This window comes from Culex quinquefasciatus, chromosome 3 (genome assembly GCF_015732765.1).
Source record: "Culex quinquefasciatus strain JHB chromosome 3, VPISU_Cqui_1.0_pri_paternal, whole genome shotgun sequence".
In the NCBI taxonomy this organism is placed as follows: Eukaryota; Metazoa; Arthropoda; class Insecta; order Diptera; family Culicidae; genus Culex; species Culex quinquefasciatus.
The window spans coordinates 186989051-187003822 of NC_051863.1; the positions used below are offsets into that span (position 1 = coordinate 186989051).

Here is a 14772-nt window from a genome sequence, read left to right on the forward strand (position 1 = left end):
GCAGCATACCTTGCAGAGAAGATTTTGATTTTTGGTTCAATATCAATAATCAGGTCTGAGAAGGTTAAGTCTCTGAGAGAACTCAAGTCAATTTTCTCTCTGAAACATAATAGAATTCAACATTTAGAAGACAATATGGAAAGACAGATGTGTCAACACACTCATTTGAAACAAAACCATTTGATTGGTTGGAGTCCCAACAATCAAATGGTTGTAGACATCCAGCATCCTTATTTGGGGTAAATTTTCATCGGTAGATGTCTCTATCCCAACCAATCAGGGATCAGTACCTTTACGATCTAGACTGCCGTTCTACGCATAATTGTCCCATGTCATTTTTGGTCGATTTTGACTTTTTGTCATTTTTAGGTTCAGTTTGACATTAACTTTTCGAAAAACACATAAATTCTAGTACTTTGTTCGGAAACTTAATTGTCCCACCAAGAATTTTCTTTCACGAAATTATCAGTTTTACGAAGTATTGTGTCTTGTTTATCTATTGTATACTGCCGTTCTACGCATAATTGTCCCATGTCATTTTTGGACGATTTTGACTTTTTAACATTTTTAAGTTTAGTTTGTCGTATACTTTAAGAAAAACACATAAAATCGGGTACTTTGTTCGGAAACTCATTGAAAACAACATCAAGTTTGTTTGTCCCATCGTTAAACTTCTACGCATAATTGTCCCACCAAGTATTTTCTTATACGGAATCATTAGTTTTATGTAGTACTATGCCGTGTTTACCTGTTGTTTAGCAAGAGGATCACAAATAATAGTGATACACTGCTAACTGGGGCAATTATGGACACATTGGGCGAATAGGAACCCACGGGACAATTATGCGTAGAAACACAGAAATCGATCGAAAAATTTCAATCGCGTTTTTCTCAGTTGCACTTTTTCGAACATGGGACAATTATGCGTAGAACGGCAGTATAGCAAGAGGATTACAAAAAAGAGGGATAAACTGCTAACTGGGATGATTAGGGACTTATGGGGTGAATAGGGTTCGAAGGGACAATTATGCGTAGAAACACAAAAAAACGGTCGAAAAATTTCAATCGCGTTTTTCTCAGTTGCACTTTTTTGAACATGGGACAATTATGCGTAGAACGGCAGTAGAGACAATTGACATTGACATTTTACCGAAATTCCAATCACTTTTCCGATGACTGCATTCAAATGATTGCTGTCAGCACTTTGCACCACACAAGCAATAAAGAGAAAGAGAGAAAGAAAACGACCATGTGTCGTCGTGTCGCCCGGCGGTTTGAGTACGGAGTTCGGCATTCTTTCGTGTCAACTTCGTGTTTTTCAACTGACGGTAAGCCGGTAATTTCGGAATTCACCAGGTTAGCCTCAGCTGAAATTCATGCTGTCCCTTGTTGCTTGTTCCTATGTAGACCTGAAGAAGCCTTTGCCACTAGCAAAGGTGAGCAAACTCTATGCAATCAACCTGCGACATAACTCTTCGGACCACCCAGGTCAACCACAAAGCTACACAAGGGCAGTCCGTGCAGGAGCAGAAAGCGGAGGTTCGAACCTAACTTTTAAGAAGAATTAAATCTTACAAGAGAGAAACAACTTTTCAAAATTAATCATAAAATTAGAGGGAATTTCTTTTGTTCTATTCGCATATCAAAGTGTTAGGTTGTCTTGAGAATGTTAAATATTAAATATTTAATTTGGATGCCTGAACTGCGTAACTGTCTCCTGTAATGTACGGCATCCGCTTGTGAGTGTTTCCTCTCTCTCTTTCAGTATGTGTTTTATATTCTCTTTAAATAGTTTGCTGATTCAAGCCGCAAACTCAAAACACGGAGGCTAACATTGCTATAAAATAACTTTTAAAAAAATGGGATTCGCTCGTACAAATATAGTCTAAAAAATAACGTACACTTTAAATTAAATAACATATATCACACGCACTTTTAGTTCAATTGTAGCACATATACTGTGTTCGCCTGTGACCCCATCTGCATTTCCGTCTCGCTCGTAACAAAACAAAAAATAACCCTCTCCTGCACCGTCAACCCTGGATTGTCACCACACCCTAGTAATCATTTAATGTTTGACGACACACTGTGTAATACTGATTTCATTTAAACGAATCTTTTTTTTTCGGTGTGGGGCGACAATCTCTTGCGTACCTTAAATGCTTAAATGCTACCTCAGCTCAGCACAACGGACATTCATGCGCCTTCTTCTCTTGTTCGTAAAAGTAGGTTTTGAAAGCGAAACTTTTTTATTTTTTTTTTTTGATTCGCTGATTTAGTTTAAGAGTGCGATATAAAGTGCGAAAATATCACTGGTATCATGAGGAAGGGGGAAGGGGGAGGATGTCGCAATGTAACAGGGAAGAATTACAGTCGGAAACAGTGAAATCTTGAGGATTCAGCAGATTTTGTAGTTGAACTACCATGCGTCTCCATTAACTACACAAAGTAGTGCAGATGGAGTTGCATGGTTCTTCAAATGACAAAAATACACAAAATGCTTTGTTACATTGCCTAGTGGGAAGGATGGTACTTTTGATCGTATATGATACACAATTGTTTGTTCGTTTATGATAATTGCTTTTCCCCATCAATAGGGTGCACTCGTTTACTGTTATTGCTGTTTAGTCAAGGTTATGATAAAATTGTTTATCGACGACGATTTTAATTCTAGTGAAGATTGTCAAACCTAATTTCTGAATTGATTTTTGTTTGACAAAATTGCACATTTTTTTCGTTTGCAAAACAATCGCCCACAGCGACAATTTCATCGTTAACAACCTTGACTGTTTAGAACATGGCACTAGCACTCAGTTTTCAACTCGCTCTCAAATCAACTCGCCATATCTCTAAAAGGGGCTTTTTCGGATAATATCCGTGGCCAGGAAGGAAGCAGCAACCTGGGCACCTGCCTCCGATCGTCGTCGACAGAGTTTGTTTTAAGTCTCATTCGTGTGCAGATTCTCGTCTCTCATTCCCCCTAGTCACTCTTGAGGACCGACTCGAGCGGGTTCGGCCCACGGAACTTGGACGTGGACGACGTGGACAGCGATGGCTTCCAGTCGGACAGCGACGGGCCTCCCGACGAGGAGGAGGAAGCTGAGGAGAATGCCGACGCCGACGGCGAGGACGCACTCTTCGGGGAAGCCATGCTGTCCACGTACGGCGTCCGCTGGGTCTGCAGGCAGTTGAGCCACTCGGACAGTGTGATTTTGCGGTCGTTGTTCACGTCGCAATATCGGGGCATCTTTTTGCCGCACTTGCGCAGTTGCCTTTTGGATTTTTGAAAATTTGCGTCATTTACGGAATTTGACCACTTGGATTCTATAAATTGACTTACCTCGCCGCCGTCACCAGCTCCCGGAAGGTCTTCCACTCCTTGCGCTCCCAAACCTTGTTCTTGTTCTTATCCAGCAGGACGAAGCTGAGCGTGGCGATCTTCTCGTCTTCCGTGCCCCACTTGGTGTTGTTTGCGCTAAAACCAAAAACAAAAAATCAACTCAACATCACCCCCGCTTACAACACCTCAAAACTCCTTACGCCGTGACCGAGTTACTCGCAATCTGCTGCTTCAAAAAGTCTTTCAAATCCCTCAGAAACTCCAGCTTCTTGTCGTCCGGGCAGCCCCGCATCTGACGACCTCCAACGCCCGGATAGACATCACACTGGGGTCGCTTGTCCTTCGTCGACGTGCCGGGAATGTTCTTGCCAGTGTCCTCGTGCACGCACCAGCAGTAGCCGGTCGATCGGTAGCACTGCACCCGTTGATACCGGCCATCGGCGGTACATTCCGGCACGTACAGGGCGGTCGCTCCACTCTGGAAGAACAAAACAGGTTAAGCCTCAGTAATTGAAGAAATTTAGAGCAAAATTACCCTCTGCTCCTCCAGGGCGGCCGCCTGGTCACTCAGGCAGTCCGACTCGGCCTCGCTGTCCTTGAAGATGGGATCCTGCTCGCCACGTAGCTCCATCGTCGTTTTGGCCTGCAGCACTGAGCTCATGGATTGAAGTGAAGGGACGATTAGTATTTATTTAATTGAAGGGCAAAATTACTGTAATTCTAAATTGAGAGCTACCTTTCATCAACATGTACGTACTCAAAACTGTTGGTTTTGTCAAGTAACTAAACAAAAAATGAGTAGGGGAAGGTGCGGCAAGTGTAACAAGCTAAGGAATGCTCGTTAAAACCCACTAAACATTTGAGCAATTCTCTACAAAACCGGCCGATTTCGACCATTTTTATTTTTTGTATTTTTTGATTTGGCTCAAACTTTGTGGGGGCCTTCCCTATGACCAAAGAAGCCATTTTGCATCATTAGTTTGTCCATATAAATTTCCGTACAAATTTGGCAGCTGTTCATACAAAAATGGTACGTAAATATTCGAAAATCTGTAACTTTTGAAGGAATTTTTTGATCAATTTGGTGTCTTCGGCAAAGTTGTAGGTATTGTTAAGGACTATTTAGAAAAAAATAGGTACACGGAAAAAAAAATTTCCCGATTTTTTTATTAATTTTTTTTCACAAAAACTCAAATTCCCAAAATACGTATTTTTTGATTTTCGAGATTTTTTGATATGTTTTAGGGGACAAAAATCCGCAACTTTTGAGCTATAGAGAAACATGGTCAAAAAATTTGCCGCCGAGTTATGATTTTTTGAAAAACTGGTGATTTTGGAAAAATCGAAATTTCATACATAAAATTTTTGACCTAATTTTTATGCAAAATTGAATTTGCAATCAAAAATTACTTTACAGATTTTTTGATAAAGGGCCCCGTTTTCAAGATATAGCCACCGAAAGTTTGATTTCAGCGAAATATTTGCAGTTTTTCGATTTTTAAAAATAGTGACCATGAGTGACCATTTCTAAAAATATTTTTTTTGAAAAGTTCAGAAAATTTGCTATAAAATTGTCTAAGAGACATCGAAGATTGGACCTCTGGTTGTTGAGATACAGCGGCTAAAAGAAAAAGAAACACGAAAATTGAAGTTTTCTAAGTCTCACCCAAACAGCCCACGATTTTCTAATGACGATATCTCAGCAACTAATGGTTCAATTTTCAATGTTAATACATGAAACATTCGTGAAATTTTCCGATCTTTTCGAAAAAAATATTTTGAAAAAAATTAAATCAAGACTAACATTTTAAAAGGGCCAAACATTGAATATTATTGTATCTCAACAACCAGAGGTCCAATCTTCAATGTCTCTTAGACAATTTTATAGCAAATTTTCTGAACTTTTCAAAAAAAATATTTTTAGAGATGGTCACTCATGGTCACTATTTTTAAAAATCGAAAAACTGCAAATATTTCGCTGAAATCAAACTTTCGGTGGCTATATCTTGAAAACGGGGCCCTTTATCAAAAAATCTGTAAAGTAATTTTCGATTGCAAATTCAATTTTGCATAAAAAAATGAGGTCAAAAAATTTTATGTATGAAATTTCGATTTTTCCAAAATCACCAGTTTTTCAAAAATCATAACTCGGCGGCAGATTTTTTGACCATGTTTCTCTATAGCTCAAAAGTTGCGGATTTTGTCCCTAAAACATATCAAAAATCTCGAAAATAAAAATACGTATTTTGGGAATTTGAGTTTTGTGAAAAAAGTTAATAAAAAAATCGGGAAATTTTTTTTTCCGTGTACCTATTTTTTTCTAAATAGTCCTTCACAATACCTACAACTTTGCCGAAGACACCAAATTGATCAAAAAATTCCTTCAAAAGTTACAGATTTTCGAATATTTACGTACCATTTTTTTATGAACAGCTGCCAAATTTGTATGGAAATTTATATGGACAAACTAATGATGCAAAATGGCTTCTTTGGTCATAGGGAAGGTCCCCACAAAGTTTGAGCCAAATCAAAAAATACAAATAAAATCCATTTCCGGTTTTGGTAGAGAATTGCTCATTTATATAAATCAGTCGGATTTTTTGATAATCATCTTATTTCAGGCATAAGCAGGTTTCAAACAAATCCAGTTTTTGACTGTAAAAAATTGATTGTAAAATTATTGATTTTTTGAGCGTCTTACGCAACTAGTGGGGCAAGACGAACAATGCATTGAACAACATGTTAATTTGCGAACAATCGAACTGTTATCACGTTGTCACATCAGATTATTAGAAGGTATTTGAAACGTTACTTTCATTTTCAGATAAAATAATAATATTTTACTAATATTTTGATCGTTTTTGCGAAAAAAATAAATTACTTAGATGATAAATAGTAAATTTTCATAACATCACTATATTTTAAAGGGATAATTGATTTTAAAAATTGTTTATCAATTTTAAGTACTTTTATGTATTTATTTCTCAGTAAAATATGTACTTGTAGCAATTCGTATTTTTTCTGTACTTAAAATCCATATGGTACACTTGCTCCACCTGAACAAAGCTTTTTATAAGCTCTCAACAAAAATAACCAAATGATGAATCATACTTTATAATAGGTGCAAATCATTGTTATGAATGCTTCTGAATGCTTTTGATAAAATGAACTTCCAAATGTTATAAGAAAACGAAGGATTAAAAAAAACATTCAATCTTGTGTCCCGTGGCGTTTACATCATTTTTGTTGTTATTTGATAGTAGAATTAACTAATTGCATTGCTCTTGCCCACTTTCCCCTATAAAAAAATAAACTCGCAATGCTGCAATTCTACATCTGCATTTTTATTTTTTATTTTTCAACATTGTGTGTGGACCTTTCTCACGAGTCGTAAGACTTACAAGACTAACATTTCAAAAGGGCGTAATATTGAATGATTGGCCCTTATACTGTTTTCGCAAAGATCGGAAAATTTCAAGAACGAATTGAATATTTTGAAAACGGTGTACTTAATAAAAAAAATGTAAGGTACTTTTCGATTGCAAAGATTTTACAAAAAAAAAATGAGTATAAGATTTTTTTTTACAAAAATCACTATTTAAATAAAGTATAGCTCATCGGCTAAATTTTGGTCTACACTTCTGAATGGCTTTAAAGATGCGGGTTCTTGTCCCATAAAACATAAAAAATGCGTATTTTTGGAAATTGATTCTTTGTGAAAAAAAATTATAAAAAACACAAAAAAAAATCAGTGTGCCTAAATTTTCAACAATACTTGCAACTTTGCCGGGACACCAATCAATCAAAAAATTCCTTGAAAAGTTATAGATTTGATGGGTAAACCAGCGATGGAATAATGTTCATCAAAAGAAAATCGTTGGAATTTGAAAAAAAATCATCATCTTAAATATTTGGCGGAACATCTTTTTCACAACTACACTTGCAAGTGTTTTAAATATTTTTGTTATGATGTGTTCGAAAAGTGTAAGTCACATTTAAGCTTTTTTGTAATTCTGTAATTTCAGAATACACCCGTCCGGCTGCAGATGAAAATTCATGCTGTCCCATGTCGCATGTTCGGGTGACTAAGTCGCTTTTAAGCATTTTTTCTGAAAATTGCACATTTGTTTGGAAAATGAAAAAAGTGAAAATAGTTGTGTCTAATTAGCTTTTATTTTTTAAATGAACATATTCAGAAACTATTGTTCGATTTTCAAATTTGAGATTCCAAATTTGATTTTGCATCTGAAAATTAATTCTTAACTTTTTTGCACGTTATATCCAGCATTTGAAAAAATCATAGCTTCTTTTTGGCGAACATAATAAATCGATCCGAAAAATCGAAAGCAAAAATTAGTTTTTTACTATTTTTGTTCAAAAAAGTGCCAAATCTGACCGATTTACTCTAAAAGACGCTTACTTTGATTGGAATTTCGAATACCCGCTATCGACTTTTATACAAGGCCCTGCGTGGATCTGGCAAAACTTTCGGCCATCGGCCTTTTTTGCATGCAGAATCTAAACGTTCAGAAAGATCCGTGCATGTTGTATGGCCGGCCTTGTATAGAAAAACGAATTAACCCAAATGTTTTCTTTTTCATATGTAATAAATGCATGGACAAAATTTCATACAAAATAAAAATAAAAAATCTGTTAAAAAGTTTCAAATAATAATACAAATCGCGTTTCAAAAGAGTTGATTGAATTTTAAACCCAACAAGCAAACTATTCACCAAACTCCAAGTGACTTCAATGTCGTCGCACTTGTCACCGAGAAAGCGACGAACCTCAAAGAAGGGGAGATAAAACCAACAGTTTTGAGTGCCAAAATCGTACAAAGGTGTTTTAACTCACGTCACTTTGTAAGCCATTTTTTTATTTTTCTAAACATTCTAAACAGATACACAAACTATTCCGCTATCTAAAAAGGAGAGTGACAGAAACAACAACAACAACAAAAGGAAATAAAAACTCGATAATGACAGATGTTAAGGGTGAGAGCACAAAGAGGTGTGTTGGGGTTTAATTTTGCCAAATACCGAAACACCGAAAGTGGTTTTGTTTTTTTTATGGGTTGATTTTGATGAAAATGAAGACAATTCGGCCAAAAATGTGCGAGGGCGGGGGTGTCTTAGCATCCGTCATTTTGGGGGTACTTCTACAGAGAGAGGTTTTGCGAGTAAAACATACAACAATTAGGGGGATTGGTTGGGAGGTTTCGGGGGTGGTTTGGAGCGAAATAATAAAGAAAAGAAGAGAAGACGGGGGAGGGGGGAAGGAAACAAAAACTTGACTTGACTGAGTTGAATTAGATACATACACAGATTGGGCTGCAGCCGCTTGTCGGCAATGCGAAAGTGCAGTCCGTTTAGTAGCGTGTTATCACTATCGGGCAGTTCGTCCGAATCGTCGTCATTTTCTGAGTAATCGTCTTCATCTTCAAATTCAGTGTAATCGGTGGAGCCATTCTGCTGTGACTCGTCGTACCGGAGGAAGCTAGTGCTAGAGCTAGAGCTAGAGGAGTGATGTGAGGAGGGGGAGGAGCCACCGACACCGATTACTGTGCCACCTCCACCGCCACCGACCGCCGGATGCTGGCCGTGGAACAGCCCGCCGGACGAACCGGATGATGAAGATGATGGGTAGTGGTGCTCCATCTCGGCTGGATGGACCACAAGTTTAAAGTTGGTTTTATTGTTTTATGTGTGTGTATGGTTTGTTTTTGTTGTTATTTAATATTGATTAATCATTTATCGTGAGGATGGTGGACAGAAGAGGAGGAAGAGAATGAAGTTGTAATTAATTACAAAATATTTAATCACATCGTGGTCGAATCTCTAATGATCAAAACAGTTCTAAAGAAGGGTGTTAGTCACTGACGTTAATGGATGAGTTAAGCTCCTCGCAACCGCTTCGCCAAAATCCCAAGAGAATCCGAAATTGATAAAGATACCAACGTTGAAAGGTTGTGAGCCGCTCGTAAAAGCTCGACCATAAAGTTTACGGATGTCACCGCGACAACGCGTCACATTCCTGCGATATCGTTAGGGGAACGGTTTCGGTTCGGGTCAAAAAGGCAAAACAGTTCTTCACATGGTGTCTACTCAAACCTCACGCCTAATCCTGCCAACTTGTTCGGTGACAAAACGCCCCTCATTAGCAAGCCATATGGAAGTTGCGACAACATTCCACGACAGAAGTCTCCCGGTTTAGCAGGTCGCCAATAAATCTTTGATTCGCTTTTAGGAAATTCTGGAACTGGCAGCTGCGGTTGCTGGCGGAGCTTTTCGTAGAACTTTCAATGTGTGAAATGGTGAATTTTGTGGGTTATGTTACAAAATTTTGATGCAAAGTGTTAGTCAGGGATGAGAAACTATGGGGCGATCAAAGATACTCACGTGTTAGGTTATCTTTCGAAAAACAGTTGGACCACTCCAGTCGGGACAGCCGCTCGTCCTGGTCGGCGTCGCAGCTCTTTCCAAACGATCGGCCGCACCGTTTTGGTTTCACAACCTGCAAGCAGAATCCTGTAAACGGCTATTCTTAGCCTTCCACTATCTACGATTAACCTACTTTCTTGATCAATCGCTTCAGCTCCCGGTACTCGTTCTTGTCCAGCATGCCGTTCTTGTTGCCGTCGATCGAGCCAAACTTCCAGTCCAGCACGCTCTTCTCCGTCAGCCCAACGCTCTTCGCACTCTGATGGTGGTGTACCCGAATGTGCTCGTTCTCGAACAGCTTCAACAGGTTCCGATTAAATTCCGCCCGGTCCATGCGGGAGCAACCTGCGACCGCGATAGCAAAAGTGTTAAAAGGTGCCGATTTTTAGGAACTTTTCATAAATTCCACGAAGCAAAAAAAGAAGGTGTGATTCGGCGCGCGGATTAGCCGCCAAAGTGTTCCATAAATTATCGGATTGATAAATATTTTGAGCTCGCGGCGACATCAGCCGGGCTCGTTATCAGCAATATTTATAACAACCAACAAACAACAATACACTCACTGCGTTTGTTCCTAACCGGATTCCGGGGCGAGGATCGGCGCTGGTTCGATTTGCCCTTCTTCACGCAAACCGGTTTGCCGTGCTGGACCGTCGTGTTGGGCAGCGGTTTGCCCTGGCCGTTGACGCACCAGCAGCCGACGCTCTCGAGGCACTGGACCGGGGCGTACGTTCCGTCCTCCCGGCAGCGCGGCACGAACTTGACGCCGTACGGCGAGCTGGACCGGTGCTGGAGGGCGTACGTCCGGGACGCGAGGCAGACGTCTGCGAAGGATCGTGAATTTTTCGTTTACGTTCAGAGTAAACTACTCAAAATGTTATCATTCCTACCTTTACACGTGCCCCGGTGCTTGAGGCTGACCTGGTGGCCACTGCACTGCGCCCGGATTAGGTGGCACCGCGTCGGATAGGTCTGGTTATCTGTGCCGCAGACTGGCCGCCCCTTGCTCTCGTCACACTCACCGCCCTTGGCCGTACACTCGGAGATCTGCAACCGGAAAAAAATAAACGAAAGAAAAGATCAGCTTGACTAGCGCACACCGATAAAAGTCAAATATGTGCAACAATTTAACGGTTTCCCCTCACCTCTCCCCCCCTCTTGTTAGCAAGGATTGCATATAAAAATTAAACGACTCTATTAGTTCGGGCCAAAACGCATTCATTAAACGATCGCGACGAAGATCGTCCATCAGCAGCAGCAGCACCCCCCGGGGGGACGCACACAAACACGAATCAGTCACTCAACGGAACTCCACGACCGCCTTCAAGCAGTGAAAACAAATCGTTAGAATAACCAGCAAAAAAACGTATGAATCCATCTAGCAGTGCAGATAATTACATGGGATTTTTAACTTCTGTCCAAGAAATAAGAATACATCACGATTCGTAAAATGAAAAACGACACACACACACACAAAAAACGCGCAGATCGTCGTTGCAGAGAACGAGGAATTATGAGCCAAGCGCCGATAATGATGGCGCCAATTTTCATTAGTGTTTGCAAATTGTACCTTCCCCTCCGCGCAGAGCCGGCACCGTCCTCTGGCCACGTGCCACAAACTCTGTGCTGCTCGGTAAAAAGCTGACCAGTCCACACAGTGCACACTTGAGATAGCAAACCGTTACAGCTAATTCTTTCGCTTTACAGTGCTGATATTTGTAGACTCCCACCAAACACAAACAAAAACATAGTGTGCGTATAAATCATATTCTAATTCTGTCGCAATAGTCGGGATACTTAATAATTTGATAATATTATTTTGATCAGAATCAGATTCACGAATGAGATATCGGCAAAAATCATTTTTTTGTTGTCACCCTTATGGACAGCTGTTCAATTTCTATGGAAACTTCTGGAGTTTTTTTTTTTGAAAAGGTCGAATAAACCAAATTTTCAGTTGTTGCTTTTTGGGTGTTTTTTAATACCCCTGACTCAAGGCGGTTTCAAAAACACCCAAAAAGCAAAAACTGAAAATTTGGTTTATTGAACCTTTTCAAAAAAAACTCCAGACTTGTATGGACGACCCAACTACCGTCATCAGGGGTGAGACAAGGGGTTTCTAGCATCAAGGATTACTGACCAGTATGTCAAGGGATTATTGGGATTACTGGCAATATGTCAAGGATTACTTTGACTTCCCAGAATTTCTGTCATGTACCAGATACCACACGGAATTTCTCAAAATTAATAAAAATTACTTGGAGTTACTGCCTAGCATATTATTTAATAAAAAGTCTTTTGAATGTAATCGACTGACAGCTGTCAAACGCACAAAACCACGTGCTTGGAAATAGCGCGTCCATCTAAGGAATTCCTGGGATAAAATTGACGGATTTTTTCAAAAACTGAGAATTGCCGAATTCCTGAGATTTTTATATTTTGCACTAGGAAAAACCTGGGTGCTGAATAGTGGTTCGCAAAACGGCCTCAATTTTGAACTGTCAAAGTGGAACCAATTTACTGTTCGCCAAAAGTAGAGAGTATTGCTATCGATCATTAAAAATTGTTCTGTTTTTTTTTTGCAATAATGAAAAATTTGTGGCTTTTGAGGACCATAAGTTGAAATCAAGATATCTTAAGAAAGTTGAAGACGAAATCGTATTTTTTTATATTATGAATGGAAGTTGCTTATGGAGTCGATGCGGTTGTATCCATTCAGAAGCTGTCTTAATTGTTTGATTCCGTTTGAAAACCTACTGGTTTAGTAAAAATCTTCTCTGTTTGATGGATCAGCTTCCCTACAATTAACGTTGTTTTTTCGCTGGACCAGGAAGAGCTGCAAGATTCCAAAATTTGCCAGGGAATTTTTCTGCGACATTGCAGAGTGACACTCTCGCCGCAGTTCGTCGTCACCCGTAAAAAACAGTGTTCCCACTAGCCTAAGCCATCGGCTAGGCTAGGTTCATTTTTCTGGTTCAGGTTCACTCCACACGTCGGCAAGCATCGTCGGCTCAGGCTCAACGAGCGTCGTGAGCCATGGTTCATTTGGTTCAAACCAGGCGAGGCTAGCCAAATTGAACCATTGGCTTGAACCAGGCTTGAACCTGATCAAAGAATGTTAGGCTAAACGGCGAGCTCTGTTACACCATGATACTGTTCAACCCTTAATCTACTACTGCGTAACAGTGTTACACCGTAACAGTGTTACACCGTAACAGTGTTACACCGTAACATTGTTACACCGTAACATTGTTACACCGTAACATTGTTACACCGTAACAGTGTTACACCGTAACAATGTTACACCGTAACAGTGTTACACCGTAACAGTGTTACACCGTAACAGTGTTACACCGTAACAGTGTTACACCGTAACAGTGTTACACCGTAACAGTGTTACACCGTAACAGTGTTACACCGTAACAGTGTTACACCGTAACAGTGTTACACCGTAACAGTGTAACACCGTAACAGTGTAACACCGTAACAGTGTTACACCGTAACAGTGTTGCAACGAATGTTGTGGTGTAACAATGTTATGGTGTGACGAATGTTACGGTGTAATAAATGTTACGGTGTAACAAATATGACGTTATAACAATGTTACAGTGTAACAATGTTACAGTGTAACAATGTTACGGTGTAACAATGTTACGGTGTAACAATGTTACGGTGTAACAATGTTACGATGTAACAATGTTACGGTGTAACATTGTTACAATGTTATGGTGTAACATTGTTACATCATTATATTTGTTACACGGTAGCATTGTTGCACCGTAACACTCATGCATAGTAGCCTGTCCCATTTTGAGGTCATGTCGAGGAATTTCAGGTGCTCACTTCTTAAATGGTAGATTATGATGTTAGGAACAATGTTTTCTTAGACAAGAAAAATTAATAAAATACTTTCTCGCACCCCCTAGTCGATTTACTGAAAAAAGTCACTTTTTTGAACAAATTTTCTAAAATCGCTTGGAATCAATACAAAAACTGTTTCGATCAGGTGTGTATTATCTTCAAACGATAGGTTTTTGTCCATAGATTAAGATGCACTATCAATATTGGACCAAAATTTAAGTTTTTGGACTCTCCCAGGCGGATTTGTGTCGAAAAAATCGCATTTTTTCGAAACTTTTTTCAGAAATGTTCATTTAATTTAGGGTAGCCTATTTTTCCCAGTAAAACCAATACATGCAGCTTGTAGGAAATTTCATGGCGAACATTTTTCCCTCTGAGAAAATGCAATTTTGACACTCCAGAGCCGAGATATTTGAGTTTTAGTGAGGAAAAACGTGCCAATTTTCAAAATTTCTCAGAATTTAGAAGCAAGGCCTACTAATTACACGATGTAGCAAGCATATGTCTCAAAGGTCGGGGTATGCTTTTTTATAGTAATTTTGGCCGCTGAATCCGAATCTGAAATCAAATTTCGTGTACACAGTGATGTTTTGGAGCTACACCCTTTTGGAATGTTATTTGCGTGTTTAAGAGGCAGTTTTTGTAAATATTGCTCCGTTTGTTCTAGAGGTCGTATCGAGGTGCTCCGATTTGGATGAAACTTTCAGCGTTTGTTTGACTATACATGAGATGAACTCATGCCAAATATGAGCCCTCTACGACAAAGGGAAGTGGGGTAAAAAAACATAAAAAATCTTAAAATTAAATTGCTCGCATTTTAGTAAAACTTCATCAATTCCCACTCTCTTAGATGCATTCGAAAGGTCTTTTGAAGCACTTCAAAATGAGCCATAGACATCCAGGATTGGTTTAACTTTTTCTCATAGCTTTTGCAAATTACTGTTATTTTTTTTTGCAGCAACCTCCAACACCCATACTCTTTTAGTTCAAAAGTTAGGGAATTTCATGGACTATAAGCCTACGGTAATAACTTGTTGGCCAATCGCAGTTTTTCTCATAGTTTTTCGATTTTTCTATAACAAACATTTTACAACGTTAGTTATTGTCCTGTAGGCATCCATAGCGGCTCTT

The 14772-nt window shown here is 39.3% G+C and overlaps 1 protein-coding gene across 5 annotated transcripts in view; it reads right to left on the minus strand.

Moving 5' to 3' along the window:
* Nucleotides 1–1655: 1655 nt before the first annotated feature.
* LOC119770814 (SPARC-related modular calcium-binding protein 2) overlaps nt 1656–14772 on the minus strand; it is a 58077-nt gene continuing 44960 nt past the window's right edge. For 3 of the 5 annotated variants that reach the window (XM_038266342.1, XM_038266341.1, XM_038266344.1), the window contains 9 exons: nt 10671–10827; nt 10344–10604; nt 9914–10125; nt 9739–9853; nt 8661–9002; nt 3876–3991; nt 3541–3818; nt 3341–3475; nt 1656–3272 (listed from right to left, as the gene is read on the minus strand). In XM_038266342.1, the coding sequence (XP_038122270.1) occupies nt 2981–3272; nt 3341–3475; nt 3541–3818; nt 3876–3991; nt 8661–9002; nt 9739–9853; nt 9914–10125; nt 10344–10604; nt 10671–10827 (1908 nt within the window). In that variant the 3' untranslated portion in view covers nt 1656–2980. The remainder of the gene's footprint in view (nt 3273–3340; nt 3476–3540; nt 3819–3875; nt 3992–8660; nt 9003–9738; nt 9854–9913; nt 10126–10343; nt 10605–10670; nt 10828–14772) is intronic. The other 2 variants (XR_005279002.1, XM_038266345.1) reach the window with 2 other exon arrangements.